The sequence below is a fragment of the Nelusetta ayraudi genome, unplaced genomic scaffold, assembly GCF_046127955.1.
Source record: "Nelusetta ayraudi isolate G7.1 ecotype Tasmania unplaced genomic scaffold, CSIRO-AGI_Nayr_v1 ptg000027l, whole genome shotgun sequence".
Lineage (NCBI taxonomy): Eukaryota > Metazoa > Chordata > Actinopteri > Tetraodontiformes > Monacanthidae > Nelusetta > Nelusetta ayraudi.
In genome coordinates, this window is record NW_027466077.1 from 5,781,372 (window position 1) to 5,795,784 (window position 14,413).

At 44.6% G+C, this 14,413-nt stretch overlaps 2 protein-coding genes across 5 annotated transcripts; one reads left to right on the top strand and one right to left on the bottom strand.

Moving 5' to 3' along the window:
• Nucleotides 1-94: 94 nt before the first annotated feature.
• Nucleotides 95-12,778, bottom strand: pphln1 (periphilin 1). 4 transcript variants are annotated; one of them, XM_076030323.1, is made up of 12 exons: nt 12,638-12,778; nt 12,037-12,090; nt 11,785-11,849; nt 11,358-11,573; nt 10,589-10,650; nt 10,330-10,440; nt 10,044-10,216; nt 9,736-9,813; nt 9,119-9,154; nt 8,538-8,593; nt 4,900-5,040; nt 95-935 (listed from the first exon to the last, which is right to left on the bottom strand). In XM_076030323.1, coding segments are annotated over exons 2-12 (1,212 nt in total). In that variant the 5' UTR covers nt 12,038-12,090; nt 12,638-12,778; the 3' UTR covers nt 95-662. The 4 variants fall into 4 exon arrangements, with proteins under 4 accessions (XP_075886438.1, XP_075886437.1, XP_075886440.1 ...); XM_076030322.1 differs by having other exon boundaries at nt 10,038-10,216; XM_076030325.1 differs by lacking the exon at nt 9,736-9,813.
• Nucleotides 12,719-14,353, top strand: zcrb1 (zinc finger CCHC-type and RNA binding motif 1). The gene is made up of 8 exons (XM_076030332.1): nt 12,719-12,842; nt 12,999-13,101; nt 13,214-13,242; nt 13,392-13,503; nt 13,633-13,740; nt 13,837-13,946; nt 14,024-14,099; nt 14,179-14,353. The coding sequence occupies exons 2-8, from the start codon at nt 13,018-13,020 to the stop codon at nt 14,311-14,313; spliced, it is 654 nt and encodes a 217-aa protein (XP_075886447.1). The 5' UTR covers nt 12,719-12,842; nt 12,999-13,017; the 3' UTR covers nt 14,314-14,353.
• The last annotated feature ends 60 nt before the right edge of the window (nt 14,354-14,413 follow it).

Consider the following 14,413-nt stretch of genomic DNA (forward strand, 5'->3'; position numbering starts at 1 on the left):
TTAGTAGGTATTTAGTAGTGTTAGTACTTAGTTAGTAGTAGATTTAAATGCAATACAGCCTGAATGTGAGTTTTAAGATGCTTTTTAAGTCAAGTTAGTTGTGGATTAATGTTTTATTTATCAAACAGAGCCATAGACAAACCCATGGAAAATTTAAAGCAACAACAACAACCAAGAAAACACTTAGTGAACAGGAATAAACCCCTTGACGGTATAAATTTAATGCAGACCTCCAAATCCCACGACTCGACTGCTACAAAAAGTACAAAACAAAACTTTGCCTTTCTTTTTACGTGCATTAGGATTCTGTGTAACAAAATAATTTCAGCAAATTAATGAAAGACATGACAACCATTTCTGATGATGATGTGAGACAGACAGGGAGAGGTTTTAAATAAGACCTTTTGCAATTATTGGGAGGCAAACAAAGAAAACCGTGTAACTAAAATAATTCAACAGAGGTACAGAACGTTCATTCAGAGCAAACACTGTTTGTCACCACAGTGCAATACTGCATTGTCTTCAAGTCCTCACATTGCTGTGCTGTAAACCCGTTCAGCAATCCAAAGTCTATCCAGCGAATACGTCGCATTTGTCAGCCAGTTGCGCCTTTCGCAGTCCTAGCCTGGCCGAAATTGGACAGTTTATTTTGTGTGCGTGTGTCAGTACGAGGAGCTGTGGTTGACTCCAGGCTTTAACGGTTTATGAGCCACGGGGGCGGCAGACGGCGTGGTCGAGTCACAGACGGAGGGCTCCTGCTGCCGGACGGCTTCGTCCAACTCGCCGATGAAGTGCTTGAGGTCCTCCAGGCAACGTTCGCGGATCTCGCCGAGGTTTTCCCTGAGGGGAACCTGCAGCTGCTTCTCCAGGTTGGGGTCTTTGGCCACCAGCATCTTGACCACCATACCAAAGGTCTCACAGTCCTGACGGTATACCTGCGAGTCAGAAAAGGCAGTGAGGGCTTAAAGTGTAGGGGAGAGGACGCAACGTTTTGATCCACATGCTTCTGGGTTTCAGAATGGAAGGTGTGAGCAGACAGATGTTAAACTCCTGAAAGAGCAACCGTTGATTGAGGCGATAAAAAAAAAAAGCCATTTCCTTCCTGGGCTACCTGGCGCCTAGGTGTAAATATTTTGCCATCATTGAGTTCACGCTGATATTCAGGTGTTAACACACATCACGGAGTGTCAAAGGATAAGCGCTTCTCTTCTCAGGTTTAATGAGGGTCCTTTATGAAGGACAGGATAGGCTGAGAGGCAATAAAACTCCACTTTAGTGCTGATCCACAGACTTATACCAGGTGTCAGAGGGACAATGAAGAGGAGTAGAGGCGCTGGCATCTTATTTGAGAGCTGCTATTTCGCACTGAGACTCAAATGTCTCATAAAAACAAAAGGAGGGAGCCAGCTTTTGCTGACTTGCAAAACAGTGGTTGACTTCTCCCTCGTGACGCCTCACACCAACCAACTGAAGTCCAGGAGGAGAAAAGCAGAGAAGCAAAAAGCCGTTCTAGGCTCTTTGCTTTAGTTGGTTAAAGGGTCCAAAATGAGATCATTTGTGAAATGTAATGAAAAGAAAATTCTGGATTGAAATCCTGTCCTCCACAATAGCTGCTGCTGACTCAGTTTTAGGCTTATGTGCTGTTTTACGTGGTCCTGATGTAACAGGGACACACCCTTTCCCATGGGGTTGCATTGCGGAAGATATAATGGAAGATATTCAAGCTGCACAAAAAGCAAACTTCCTCCAGTCTTCTAAAGAGAGAAAGAGAAACTTTCCTTTAAAGCATTTTTTTTTGCGTCTTGTGCCATCATTCAACACTTGATAACAGATGACAGTCAGTTTATCTAATCGCCCATTTTGCAGGAACTTTCCAATCAAGTGAGACGACAGCTTTTCTGAATGAGGGAGAAAGTAACTCCTCGAAAACAATGCGCTGAAAATGGATTTCCTGTATTGGAGCGCACTTCCCGAGACCCCTCCCTTGTTATCCAATCGGCCAGGAAAGGAGCACTTCTTTACCGTTTGGGCGGATCCAAATCCAGAACCGTCTTTGTGACTGAAAACTTCACAACTTTTGTTTTCTACAGCCAGCTTGAACCGGTTTAGAAGTGAGCGTGAGAGTACCGCCTGGCTTTAGAGTCAAAGTTGTTGGGGCCCGAGTCCAGCTCTGCCATCTTTGTACCTCCTCCTCCGAGGCTGGAACTGTCTGGCTGTGTGTCCTCCTGCCAAATGTATTTAGATTCCTCTACAAATGAAATAAAACTCCCTTTGTATCAAGGCCTGGACTGGTCCGAGCAAAAAAACATAATACTCTTTATTGCCTCTCAGGCCTCGTCACTCATTTTAAGCAGTCGGTCTGTACTGCGGCCAAAGTCAACTTTGACAATGAGAGCCAGCGCTCAGGTTGAATTACAGCCCACCAATTTCACTTAACTACACAAACACGCGCCACGGCGCTGGTATAACGTTGCCCAGCGCCAGTGTCTGACGGCCGCTGATGGAAAAGCAGAGCGCGTGATCCGCCAAAAAGTGTCCAGACGGTGGGGCGAGCGTTGTGAGGAGACGAGAGGAGAGGAGAGTCGCCCGGGCCGCAGTTTGTTTGCTTGTTCGCGTGTTTTTTGGGGAGATGGCTAGACGAGATCGGGCGCGGAGAAGGCCCAACATCTGGCACACACTTGTCAAGACGCGAAAAACCGGAGTGGCTGTTTTAACGGGAGCGCCGCCGCAACTTCGCGGGGAAAGTGACAATTCAAAGAGTCTGCGGAGCGGAGGGAGTGGGAGAGTTTGGCTTCAGAGTGTTCTGGATGCGGAGGGGAAATAAGCGTCAGCCACAAGACAAACGACTGGACTTTTATTTTTTCTCCCCTCATTTGGCGGCAACCAAAGGCGCGTAGAAACAACAGTTTTTAACCGCCTCCATCTCAGTTTTTTATTTTTTATTTTAATAATTTGTTTGAAAGTTCATTCATCATTCATCTTCTATACCCGCTTATTCCTATTCGGGGTCACGGGGGTCTGCTGGAGCCTATCCCAGCTGTCTTAGGGCGAAGGCAGGGTGACACCCTGGACAAGTCGCCAGTTCATCGCAGGGCCACATAGAAACAAACAACCATTCACACTCACATGCACACCTACGGACAATTTAGAGTGTTCAATTGACCTCACATGCATGTTTTTGGACTGTGGGAGGAAGCCGGAGAACCCGGAGAGAACCCACGCAGACACAGGGAGAACATGCAAACTCCACACAGAAAGGTCTCAGGCCCGGGCCCCGGAATCAAACCCACGACCTTCTTGCTGTGAGGCGGCAGCGCTAACCACTGCGCCACCGTGTCGCCTTGTTTGAAAGTATTTCATGGAAAGAAAGAAGTTTGTTTTTGTTCATGAAACGTAAAAAAAAAGAAAAAAAGGCAAACGCATTGAAAGAAAAAGTACAATTGTAAGTAGCCGACAGATCAGATCGCACTGCAAATGCTGCACTGGCACCTGCTAAATGTTTTAACCGTCTGGTTAATACCAAGGCTTTTCATTGGATAAAAGGCTCCACTTTGGGCACACTGAGGTTACTCAGATAAGCAAAACGTCGGGAATCAGAAATTTGATAAGGAAAAAAAACCCCGCAAAACTCAGAGAAAAGACAGAGAACTATTCTTATGTACGAGGTAGTTAGATTCATTTAGAGGGTCAAGACGACAGACAGGCTGACGGCAAGCTAACAGTGAGCACTTATGAACACATGAAAGGTTTTCCTTAACACGAGTCTGATCTCGACCCAAAATATTTGTTGAATGCGCCTCTTAATGGACTGAAATATGAAAGAGCATTAACAAGCAGCGCTTAAAAAGACTTAGGAGGCAGATGGCTGATGGAAAGACGGGCTATTAAACAGGCCAGGAGCTGCAGAGTCAGCAAAGTCTCCCAGCAGCCTATAGGCTCCAAGGCGTAGCTTATATGTGCCTGGTGTGCGTGCGTGTGTATGTGCGTGTGTGCCCTGGGGCAGAGCTGGTTCAGGTTTAATGGTCCCAGTAAAGCGGCAGCAGCAGCAGCAGGGCGCGCTGGTGCAGGAATGAGCTTCATTAGATAACCCAAGCCGAGCTGGAGCCCCGAGCCTGAGGAGCTTTTCATGCCTCTGGCTTTATTTATTGTCAGTGCAAACTGATGCGCCGCGACCGCCGTCGCTGCCCTTTGTGGTTTCCGACCCCCTGCTCTGCGCAGGGGCTACGCGTGCCTCTGTTTTCTTGGGATGATGGGATGAGTCAGAAACATTGGGTTGGAGGGGAAGGGGCTACGCTTCAGTCTTGTAAGATCTAATGAGCCGCTGCTGGAGGTTTGAAAGCCGCTGATAAGAATGACGGGAAAGCCAGCAACCCAAACTACCTTGACGGAGAATTATTACCCGTGGTTTTTAAGCCGATGCGCGGCGAACTGTTTGGGAGGGTTTGAAATGAAACTGCTAACGAGACTCCTGGATTGGAATATTTAATTTCCTGTCTTGTTAGGAACAGTCCCAGCTGTGCCTTTCCAGTAAAATGGAGTATGTGTGACTGGGGCCAGTCAAGGCCGACGCGTGCACGTGGCCATTTGACAAGTTTATAGGCAAGTGTGACCAATTTACCACTTCTAAAGGTGAATGCATAAGAGAAAGCGAGTGTGACAAAACCTGAATACTGGAGCTATATGGAAGATTCAGTGTCTGTGGGCCGTAGTAATAAATGAGGCGTAAACAGACTTATCAGAGACTAACTGGGAAAAAAAAAAAAGCGAAGTCGCTGACCAACCATTTTGTAATTTTTTTTCAGTTATTTTCATGATAAACTACCCTTGAATCAAGCGGACGGATAAATAATGTCACTGAGCTGCGTTACAACAAACACAGTTCCAACAAAGCACAAGTACCTTCTCTATTTCCTGAGCTTTGGCGGCGATGGCTTGGGCTCGTCGTTCTTGGAGATTGTCCATCGACGGCTTTTGGCTCTCCTCCACAGCGGAAGGCACCGGCAGCTCCTCTTTACACGTTTCAGGGGGATGGTTCTCCTCCTAGGAACAAAACAGGAAGGAAGACTTAGCAAGGAACACCGACAGGGGATAATGGCACCGATTCCAGAGACAGGACCGTCATTTTGGTTCCGTATTTTTGCCAAGAATTGAATAATTTCATCATGCAAGTTTGCATTAGAGCTCCTTTTTCATGACTGTAATTGTAAATCTGTCCAGATAAGGCGTCTTAATGGGTAGACTGGAAACTCCAGTCGCTATAAGTACGACTGTGAGGCAGGCCAACGAGCAGAGGGCAGAAACGAGGCCAACTTGGATCGCTAAGCAATTTTCTTTCGCTCGTTTCCTGATACTATTAAAGTCTGAGGGCCAAGGAGAGCCGGAGCTGCCCAGCCATGACTAAAAGTCCAGCCCGTACATTACCGGGAACGGGCCGAGGTCTGAGGCATGACCGCGAAGGGCAATTATGAGAGATAGTACGTGACGTGGCGTCGCAAGGTCTAAGATAAAGAGAGAAAGAAGTGTGGCTCATAAAGCATCATCCAGTTATTCCCCTTTTCTGTGTCTTTCCCCGAGGCGATGGTCGGGAGGAATGCAGACGCCTCTTCATATAGCGCATTCGTCAGTCTCCAGTTCCCCTTCTGAGCCTTTTATCAAACTGAAGCTGCGAGGAATGTTCTGTCGATGGCAAATTTATGCAGACGCATTCATTTCAATTTAACGCCAAATAGCAAACAAGATCCTGGGCCTTCCTAAAGAGCCTCCTTGGCCGCCCTCCACTTTGCTCACAGCCTTCCTCAGATGTCTCCAGAAGGCCTGCATGTGTCGTGGATGTTTGTTGAATCGCCACAGCAGGCGGTGGCCAGGGGCCACGGGTGCAAGCTACGCAGGACACAGTGTGGCCCTTTCATCTCTGCCAAGGTTACGGGGTTTGTGCTCCCAGGGCAGCAAACAACAATGCACCACAGGCTGGATCAAACGCACAGGGAGACTGATGTTCAGCATTAGTTTGTGTGCGCGTGGGTTTGTGTGTGTGTGTGTGTGTGTGTGTGTGTGTGTGTGTGTAAGAAGGGGAGGGGCACTTAAAACTTTCATCATAGCAGTTGATTGGGTGGTAGTGGTCAGTAAAAAAAAAGAAAAAGAAAATGCACATAAACGAGGGTGAAAAGTGTTTTTTTTTCCTTTACATATTTAAGAACATGGTAACAAAGTTGGTCAAAGGTCAGTTCAATGTAGATATAATGAAAATGTTTGAAAAAAAAAATCAAACAACATGTTTGAAAAGATCAGAGCGCTGCTAATGAGAAAAATAATAGGATTGCTCGGACAGAAACGCGGCGCATAAGGTCGGGTTTTTATGAGGGTGATGATCAAAGTGGCTCTCTTGCACATCACGTCAGCTTGAAACGAACCGCAGTTAATCACACAGGACCAGTGAGTGACTACAAAAGCAAGGCGGATTAGATGCAGAAAGCCATCCTCTTCTTTTTATTTAAAAAAAAAAAAAAAACTCTAAATCACCATGTGTCAGACGGAGAGTGGCGCATTAAGGCAACATGATGTATGTGCGAGGAGAAATACACGCTTTTTGGGAAAAGAAAATCCATACTGTTAACATTAGGACTACATTCGAAATGACGCCACATCTGACATGTTGGCTTTGGAGAGACTTTGCTGCATTTTTCGCCGCCGTAAATCTCAACTTATTTTGCAGGCCTTGGACTCATGTGACCAAGTGCTGCGCAAGAGTTGCCACTGAAACAGAGATTGATTGGTTATCTCAACAGGTAGGACCGAGAAATTAGGGAGACTGAAAATCTGCAAGCTGCAGGAGAGCTTTTTAAATTCCAATTGACCCACAGCCTTTTGCCAATGCATGACTGCACTGTGTGTAAGTTATGACAATTCAGTAACCAAGTTGTGGATCATGGATCATGGATAATAATAATAATAATAATAATAATAATAATAATAATAATAATAATACAAAGAACTTGGCGTCTAATACTTTGTAATAAATCTGTGTCATACTTGCAGGCAAACGTGGGTGCCCGTTTTGTTGGGTGCACAGAATTTACGGCATGGATTTGTCCAAGTAACCTCATACAGGAGGCGAGCGGCTCCGGTTTCAAGCCTGAAATCCCACTCATCTATGTTGTCCACTTCCAATAAAAAAATAAAATAAAATAAAAGTTTCAATCAATCACTTGTGGATAAACAGGTGGGAGGATACGAGAAGGGTCTAATTGTGACTGAAGCAAGAGGTTGTACTGGGCCACAGTGCTCTTAAAAACCACAGAGGAAGACGACCAGGAAGAAGAATCAGCAAAGTGCAACGAAGGCTGCTGCTCAAGAGATTAGCGTGGATTTTCTGCATTCACACGTTTACCCCTTGGAGCCTTGGGCATAAATTCTGTAAATTATCGGGCTAATGTGTGGCTAATGCTAACCTTTGCATCAATAGGAGGCCTTCAACTGGCTAAATACGCAGCTACAAATCTGACTGGTCAACCATAAAAATGGTTGATGATTGACCCGATCGCCTTCTGAGGTCTGCCTCCCCTTTTCGAATCCCTTCTATGGGCCCTTTCACCACCGGACACAAAAGGTACGGCCGAGAGATTTCAGGATAGTTCCACTGTCTCCCCGCCAGCTAAACTCTCCCAGCAAAGCGATTTGCCTGACTTTGAACAGGAAAACGTACCAACGTCAGCTGATGTGAACCGCTCTCGGTGCCCGCAAACCGTTCCCTGCGAGACTAATGCTTCACGACACGGCGGATTTTCCTCCGACCCGACATGACGCATCAATTTTTCCCGGTGCAAAAAAAAAAAACTAACAAAAAAGACCCCTGGCAGGCCAGACACTCCAACCCACCCCAAGAGTCAGAATCAGACTCTGGCAAAGAGAGGAAACAATCCTTCAGTGTAAACAGATTTTCCCATGAGCTCCACGAGGGATTTCTCTTGAGCTTTGCGGTGTAGATGCTCTGATAGCGATATGACTCGAGCTACCTAGTTCGCCTCTTAACTTCTGGGTGGCCTCAGCCGGCACACATCTGATAGCATTTACGCTCCCCTCGCACAGTCGGGATGGGATGGTGTCAGGAAAATCGATCTATTGCTTTAGATCTACATTCAATTTGCTTGTTTAAAAATAAAAAAGGGAGGAGCGGGGGGGCCGAAGACCTTTAAGGGCAGACGACCCTGAGCTTCGGTTGACACTTGAGCCCTCTTCACTTCACCGTGATGGGCTGATTGAAGTCTGCTTACCGCATACGTAAACAAACCACGGGGGCCGGTGGCTTTTTATGCTGTGCGCGAGGGCCACTTTAAAACCCATTAACTAACTTCAATGGAGCTAAACACTTTTTTGAAAGGAAAAGATGGACTTTAAAAAGTTCCAGATACATCCCCTGCACATGGATGTCGGCCGTACATGGAAGTACATGATATATAGGGAATGTTTGACTTGTATAAATACGTCTAAATGATGAAGAGACAGATTTTCTTTTTCTCGTGTTCCGACCCAATGCTCACCTTGTTCGACGTCGCGCTGTGCGGGGAGCCTTCTCTCGACAGGCCAGGGATTTTTTCTGCGGCAACACATACAAAGAATTCACGGAAAATTATAGCGACAGCTATAGACACTGGAGTCCCTCTGACTACGATCTCATTTCAAAGCGGCTAAAGCTGCGCTGCCCACCAAGCATCTCTTCAAACAAACATGAACTCTCGGGTCCCCGGAGCAGGAACAAAAACACCCCAAGGTGGAAGCTTCAGCTTTGTGAGCGCCCATTAGACATCCTATACGTCTGCCTGTCCGCTGCTCTACTCCAAAAACCGGGGGCATCTTTACGAGGCCTGACAGAGTGGCAGAGAGAATGAGGTGGGGGGGAACTGGCTGCCGGACACATTAGAAACGCTCTCCGTCACTCTCGGGTTACCCGTGACGGTGATAGGTGAAGTTGAACGACTTTAACCTTTAAGAAATAAAACCTCCCTGTGTCAACTTGTCCAGCCTTCATTTGGCTAAGCTCTCACTTTTTCAATAGAATGGAGGAGCGGCGCCCGAAGCATCTATTTCCGTAAATCTGCATTGAGTAAATTTCAGTACTTACCAGCTGCTTTGCCCACAGCATAGTTCTCGTCATAGCCTGCAGGAGGACCAAAGTAGAAGATGATGATGAGATGTGAACACACCAACGCGGTCCTTTTAATCCAAATCAAAACAGGCTCACTCCCCTGATGCCTGCCAACAAACAGAGTTCTCAGGCAGCTACTCTCACACAGATAGCACTTTCATAGTAGTGGTGGAATGCTACAGCAAAACAGAGATGAGGATCGGACGAGGCTCTACCTCCTTAGCTACAGCCATACGTGTCAAATGTCTACGAAATGATTAAATGCACTAATGTGTGGAAGGAAGGATTATTGGAAAGTCACTTTGGTTGCAACTACCAAAACAATGAGCGCAACGTGCTTCAGACCCGGTTGACAGAAAATCCACTTTGGTTGTTGGCAACAACAGAATGTGTTGGCCATGTCGCCCCCTCGATGTTTAAACACGCAGTTATTCCCTCGTTCATTCTTTTTCCTCTAAAGGTGGCTGAGGAATGACAGGAATTTATTTTTGGAATGACGCGATTCTGAGGAGAAGCTTGGGCAACAACAAACCGGGCTGCTGTCAACCACGTCTGAGCCTTTCCCCCCCCCCCTCACTGCTTGATGTACAGACCCGTCGTGTCCTGTCCACTCTGCCGAGGAAAGAGCACCCTCAAGAGTTGCTCGGCAGTGGCCTCTGAACTCTCCGCACCTGCAAAGCCGATTGGCCAAGTTATCAAGTCAATAAATGAGAACAGGACAATGATGGCGGTCAAAACCCAAATGGTAAGTTGAGATCTGACTCTCCTGAACTACCGTAGGTTTCTATTTTTTGTAAATGCAGATTAAATTCCCCTCTTGTGCTGGGGGGACAGACTGCTTTCTGCTGTGTTCTCGACTGCATCAGGGGAGCGTCCACATCTACACTCTACATACTCTTGCCTTGCTGTGCAGGAAATGGAAGACCCTTGGCTCTGTCTGGCGAGTAGCCTCTGCTGCTGACGCTGGAGCCGGAGCGACTGTGGGGCGAACGGGCCACCTCTCGCCGCAGCGGTGACCTCTCTCTGATGGGAGGGTACGCGGCCGCCTTCCTCCTGAAGTGGTCTCTGTCCTCCCTGGAAGAGCAGAGTGGTGAAGTGACGGTTGTGCAGCAAATACACCGTCAGCTCTGCGCGCTTCATGGGGGTGAATCAGCAGGCTGAGCAATGGAGACGTGCGTTATTCGTACGCTCTGTCCAGGTTCAGGATGGCTTGCACTAGCGTGTCCTCGCCGCTCTCTGGGAGTGATCTGGGTGCTGGGTAGATTCCTTGACTTCGCACTGGGGGCGGTGCTCGGGCCCTGAGGGGACAAAAAGAGCAAAATGTTTGATTGAAGGCAGCCTGAACAACATGTAAATTATCATGATCAAACACCAAGTGTCAGGATTAATGGCTTTTCTTTTTTATATATGTGGATGGTTTTTCTTTGAGGAATGGAAATTGCCTACCCAAACTCCATGGCACGTCCTGTGTGGGGGTCTTCCCTGGGTGCTCTGTAAGGATATTCCTCCTATGAGGTCACAAAAAACATAAATAAAAATTTAGGAGGTCCAAATAAGAAAAACAAAAACAAATAAACCTAAAAAAACGAATTTTGTTGAACTATTACAATGACAATAGAGGCTATTATGGTTCTTAATAGATTACTTTCACTGTTGCGCAGGTTGGCTTGAAGATACAACCTTGATGTTGTATCGCCATCTTCTGGCCACGAGTCTGACTGCATCTTAAATACTGAGTATTTAAGATGCAGTTGCACTTGTCTATTAATCGATGAGCATTTAAATTTGACTTCCGTTTCTTGTTTCCTGTCAATTTTTATGGTTTTCACCAATTCAAAATAGCACAATTCATTTTTCTCCTGCTTTGTATATATCAAACAACAAACAAAAAGAGTCTCCAAAGAAAAGATGATTAATATAAAACAGAAAGAAAATAATCAGAAAATATATACATATATACACTGGTGAAACAACTTGCAAACTAATCAGTTCTTGTTGGTATTTTGGTATTTGCTGAATATTATTTTTAAATGGAGGTCAACAAAACACATTTTGCCTCACAACAAATGCATAACAACAATACAATTTGTTGTTTTATTTGTGCAACACATTGTATTTGACCACGATCACTGCATTTTGTTTAAAATACAAAACTAGGTTTTTATTTTGTTGTTTTTTTTTTTTTCATTTTGTTGGATGACATTCTTGCTCTTACCCTCCTTGAGGGTGGCCCAGTTCTGCGTTCAGCGGGGAAATGCATGTTTTCTCCGTGGTAGCCCCTCTGGTCCTCGTGGTAATTGCGTGGGGCCCCTCCGTTCGGGAAAAAGCGTGGTCCTCCCTCATATTCATAACTGCTACGATTGTATTCGTCCTCAGGTCTTCCAAAGGGACCCCGCCTCTCCACTGCTCCACCAGACCGTGGGTATGGACCCTAATAGGATGTGATTGTGAAGGTTACAAGACTGTTTAATATTCTTAAAGACATACTTCATTTGAAAATTGTGCCTTTTTTAGAATTTGCAACATTATATACTACATCTTCACATTTTGAAGGCCAGTACGCAATTTGTATTTGAAAATACAATGGGGAAAATTATTCCAACACTGATAGCAACGTCTAAGGTTGCTTTTCACACACTCACTGGTCTGTCTGGCATGAAACGTTCCTCATACACCTCTCTTACGCTCCGTTCTCTTCTGTACGTCACTGCACAAAGCAAACATAAATATACTGGTGACTTTCAAATACAAACACAGGTCCAGGAAAGGCTTTTCAAATGATAATTTCATGATAGCAATAAGGCAAAAATAGCCAATAGATGATGTGTAGTATAAAACGGCACAATGGTTAAGATAATTTAGTTAAATCAAAGAATACAAAGAGATCAGCTTACTTTTAACCAAATGAAATGTGATCCAGGCTGGTATAATGCGACCTTCAGCTCAATCTATTTAAACAGAGAAAATTGTCAAATGTAAAAACAAAAATAAGGGGAAATGTTTTCAAACAACGGTTTATCACAAGACGAAAGAAAAGTTCCCATTTATTTATGCATGTAAAAGCAAAAATAACAGTTTGTTGTTTTGTTTTTGTTTTTGTTTTTTTTAACTCAGAGTGAACGAGGGTTCAGCATACACTGGCACACAAGCAGCAGCAATTGACAGCAGCAGCTGAGCAGCAGCTTTATAGCGTACAATGAACACCTTCCTACACAAGAGGCAAGCTAAAATCACGGGGAAATATTCATCCACAGAGTACCTTCTGCAGCTGCCTTACTAGTGAATTGCTATCGATGCTAATTAACAAGCCTCCATATAGCTGCAAAGAGACGCACGTTTGCTTTCCAGTTTGGCAAGTTACCTGACCCATAACACGCAAAAATGAAAAGTACCTTAGTATGGAACAAATTAGAACACCTTATGTATCGACACAGCTTCCAAAACCAACCTCAAATGTCGTGTATAATAAACACATCCATTAAAAAAAAGGCTCACCTTTCTTCTGTCGCTTAGTTAGCCTAGCCAAGCTAGGGAACATGTCTTTTTATTGGTAGTGGACGTCGTTACATCATCAGTGCGCGACAAGGAGTCATGGCGGTTGTTTGTATTCGCTAAACTGGAACTGCTTGCGATATTAAAGAACACCTTGTTACCGTATTTTCAAACGCGCATGATTATTCAAAGATTCTGCTCCGTTTAGGTAAGTCATTTCATAATGGAAGTACCGTAAGTAAGATTAAAACAAATAATAGTAAGCAGCTTGCTGGACGTCTCTCAGGAAACTGGACCGCTTGTGATGGATGTGACAATTTGACAAGATTGCCTTTAATTTGGCCTTCTCCTGTTTTTAATACAGTGTGTCCAATGTGCTAAGCATGAGTGGAGGCTTGGCACCGAGCAAAAGCACCGTTTATGTGTCAAACCTGCCTTTCTCACTCACCAACAATGATCTACACAAGGTAACTCGCAAGTGCCTTTATTGATGTCAGTGGAAAACGAACGTGACTTTTTAGCTACTGCGTCACTTTATGGAATTGTATCACTGACGTGCATTGCTTTGTCTAATTTCAGCTCTTCACGAAATATGGAAAAGTTGTAAAGTAAGCGTTTTTTTTGTTGTTTTTTTTTTAAAGCTGAAACGTCTTATTGGGGCTACGCTAAATGCCTAACATTCCCACCTTGTAACAACACAACATGATACCTGTTGCAAAACCTGATATAACAAGTTCATTACTCATACTTATTTCAGAGTCACTATTGTGAAGGATAAAGACACTCGCCGGAGCAAAGGGGTGGCATTTGTTCTATTCCTAGACAGAGAATCAGCTCACAACTGTGTGAGAGCAGTAAACAACAAACAAGTGAGTACAGTATTTTCTTCATTATGATAATTCGTTTCTGCATGTTAGAGATATGTACCAGTCTCCTTGTTGCCGATCTTCGTTCCTGAATCTTCAGATGTGAATGTCAGGTATTTTCGTTTCTCCAAGTTGTTTGGCAGAACTGTGAAGGCAAACATCGCCATAGATAATGGTCGAGCAACAGAGTTCATAAGGAGACGCAACTACACAGACAAATCCAAATGCTATGAATGTGGGGTCAGTGCAAGTTTTTTTCCCCCTATAACGTATTTATGGTTGACATGTCAAATTCAGCATTACAATCAAATCTTTTGTGTCCTGCATATTATATAGGACCCAGGGCATCTCAGCTATGCTTGCCCTAAAAACATTCTGGGAGAAAGAGAACCTCCAAAGAAGAAAGAAAAGAAAAAAAAGAAAAGGGATCAGCAACCACAGCACATGTATGTATATTTATTACCAACTCATACATTTTACCACTAGACTGTTTATGCAAGGGTCATTTTTTTTTCCCCTACAGTGAAGAGGAAGCAGAGAGCGAAGAAGAGGGAGAGGATCCAAAATTGGACAGCTTGAGCCAAGCCATTGCTTTTCAGGTAAAAGTAAAGGAAATCTGAAAAAATAAATAAAATAAATAATGTAAGAATTTCAAAAAGAGTTTATTTGTCTTTCCAGCAAGCCTGTATGGACGAAGAGCAGCAACGTCAGCCAGAGGTGGATCAAGCACTTGCTTCGACATCCTCAGATTCGAAGAAACACAGAATCAAAAAAAGTACATACTTCAGTGATGAGGAAGAGTTGAGTGACTAGTATTGCATTGTTTGGTCCTTTAAAATATTTCCTTTTTTTTTTTTTTTTTTTTTTTCCTTTGCAATTACATCATGATGTTATTGTCTTTTATATGTTATGT

Coding starts and splice junctions, on each gene's coding strand:
- zcrb1 (XM_076030332.1), top strand. CDS start 13,018: ATGAGTGGAGGCTTGGCACCGAGCAAAAGCACCGTTTATGTGTCAAAC. Junction 13,243..13,391: donor AAATATGGAAAAGTTGTAAA/GTAAGCGTTTTT, acceptor TACTTATTTCAG/AGTCACTATTGTGAAGGATA. Junction 13,504..13,632: donor GAGCAGTAAACAACAAACAA/GTGAGTACAGTA, acceptor CGTTTCTCCAAG/TTGTTTGGCAGAACTGTGAA.
- pphln1 (XM_076030322.1), bottom strand. Junction 10,651..11,357: donor CTGGGCCACCCTCAAGGAGG/GTAAGAGCAAGA, acceptor GTGACCTCATAG/GAGGAATATCCTTACAGAGC. Junction 8,594..9,118: donor TGCTGTGGGCAAAGCAGCTG/GTAAGTACTGAA, acceptor GTGTTGCCGCAG/AAAAAATCCCTGGCCTGTCG.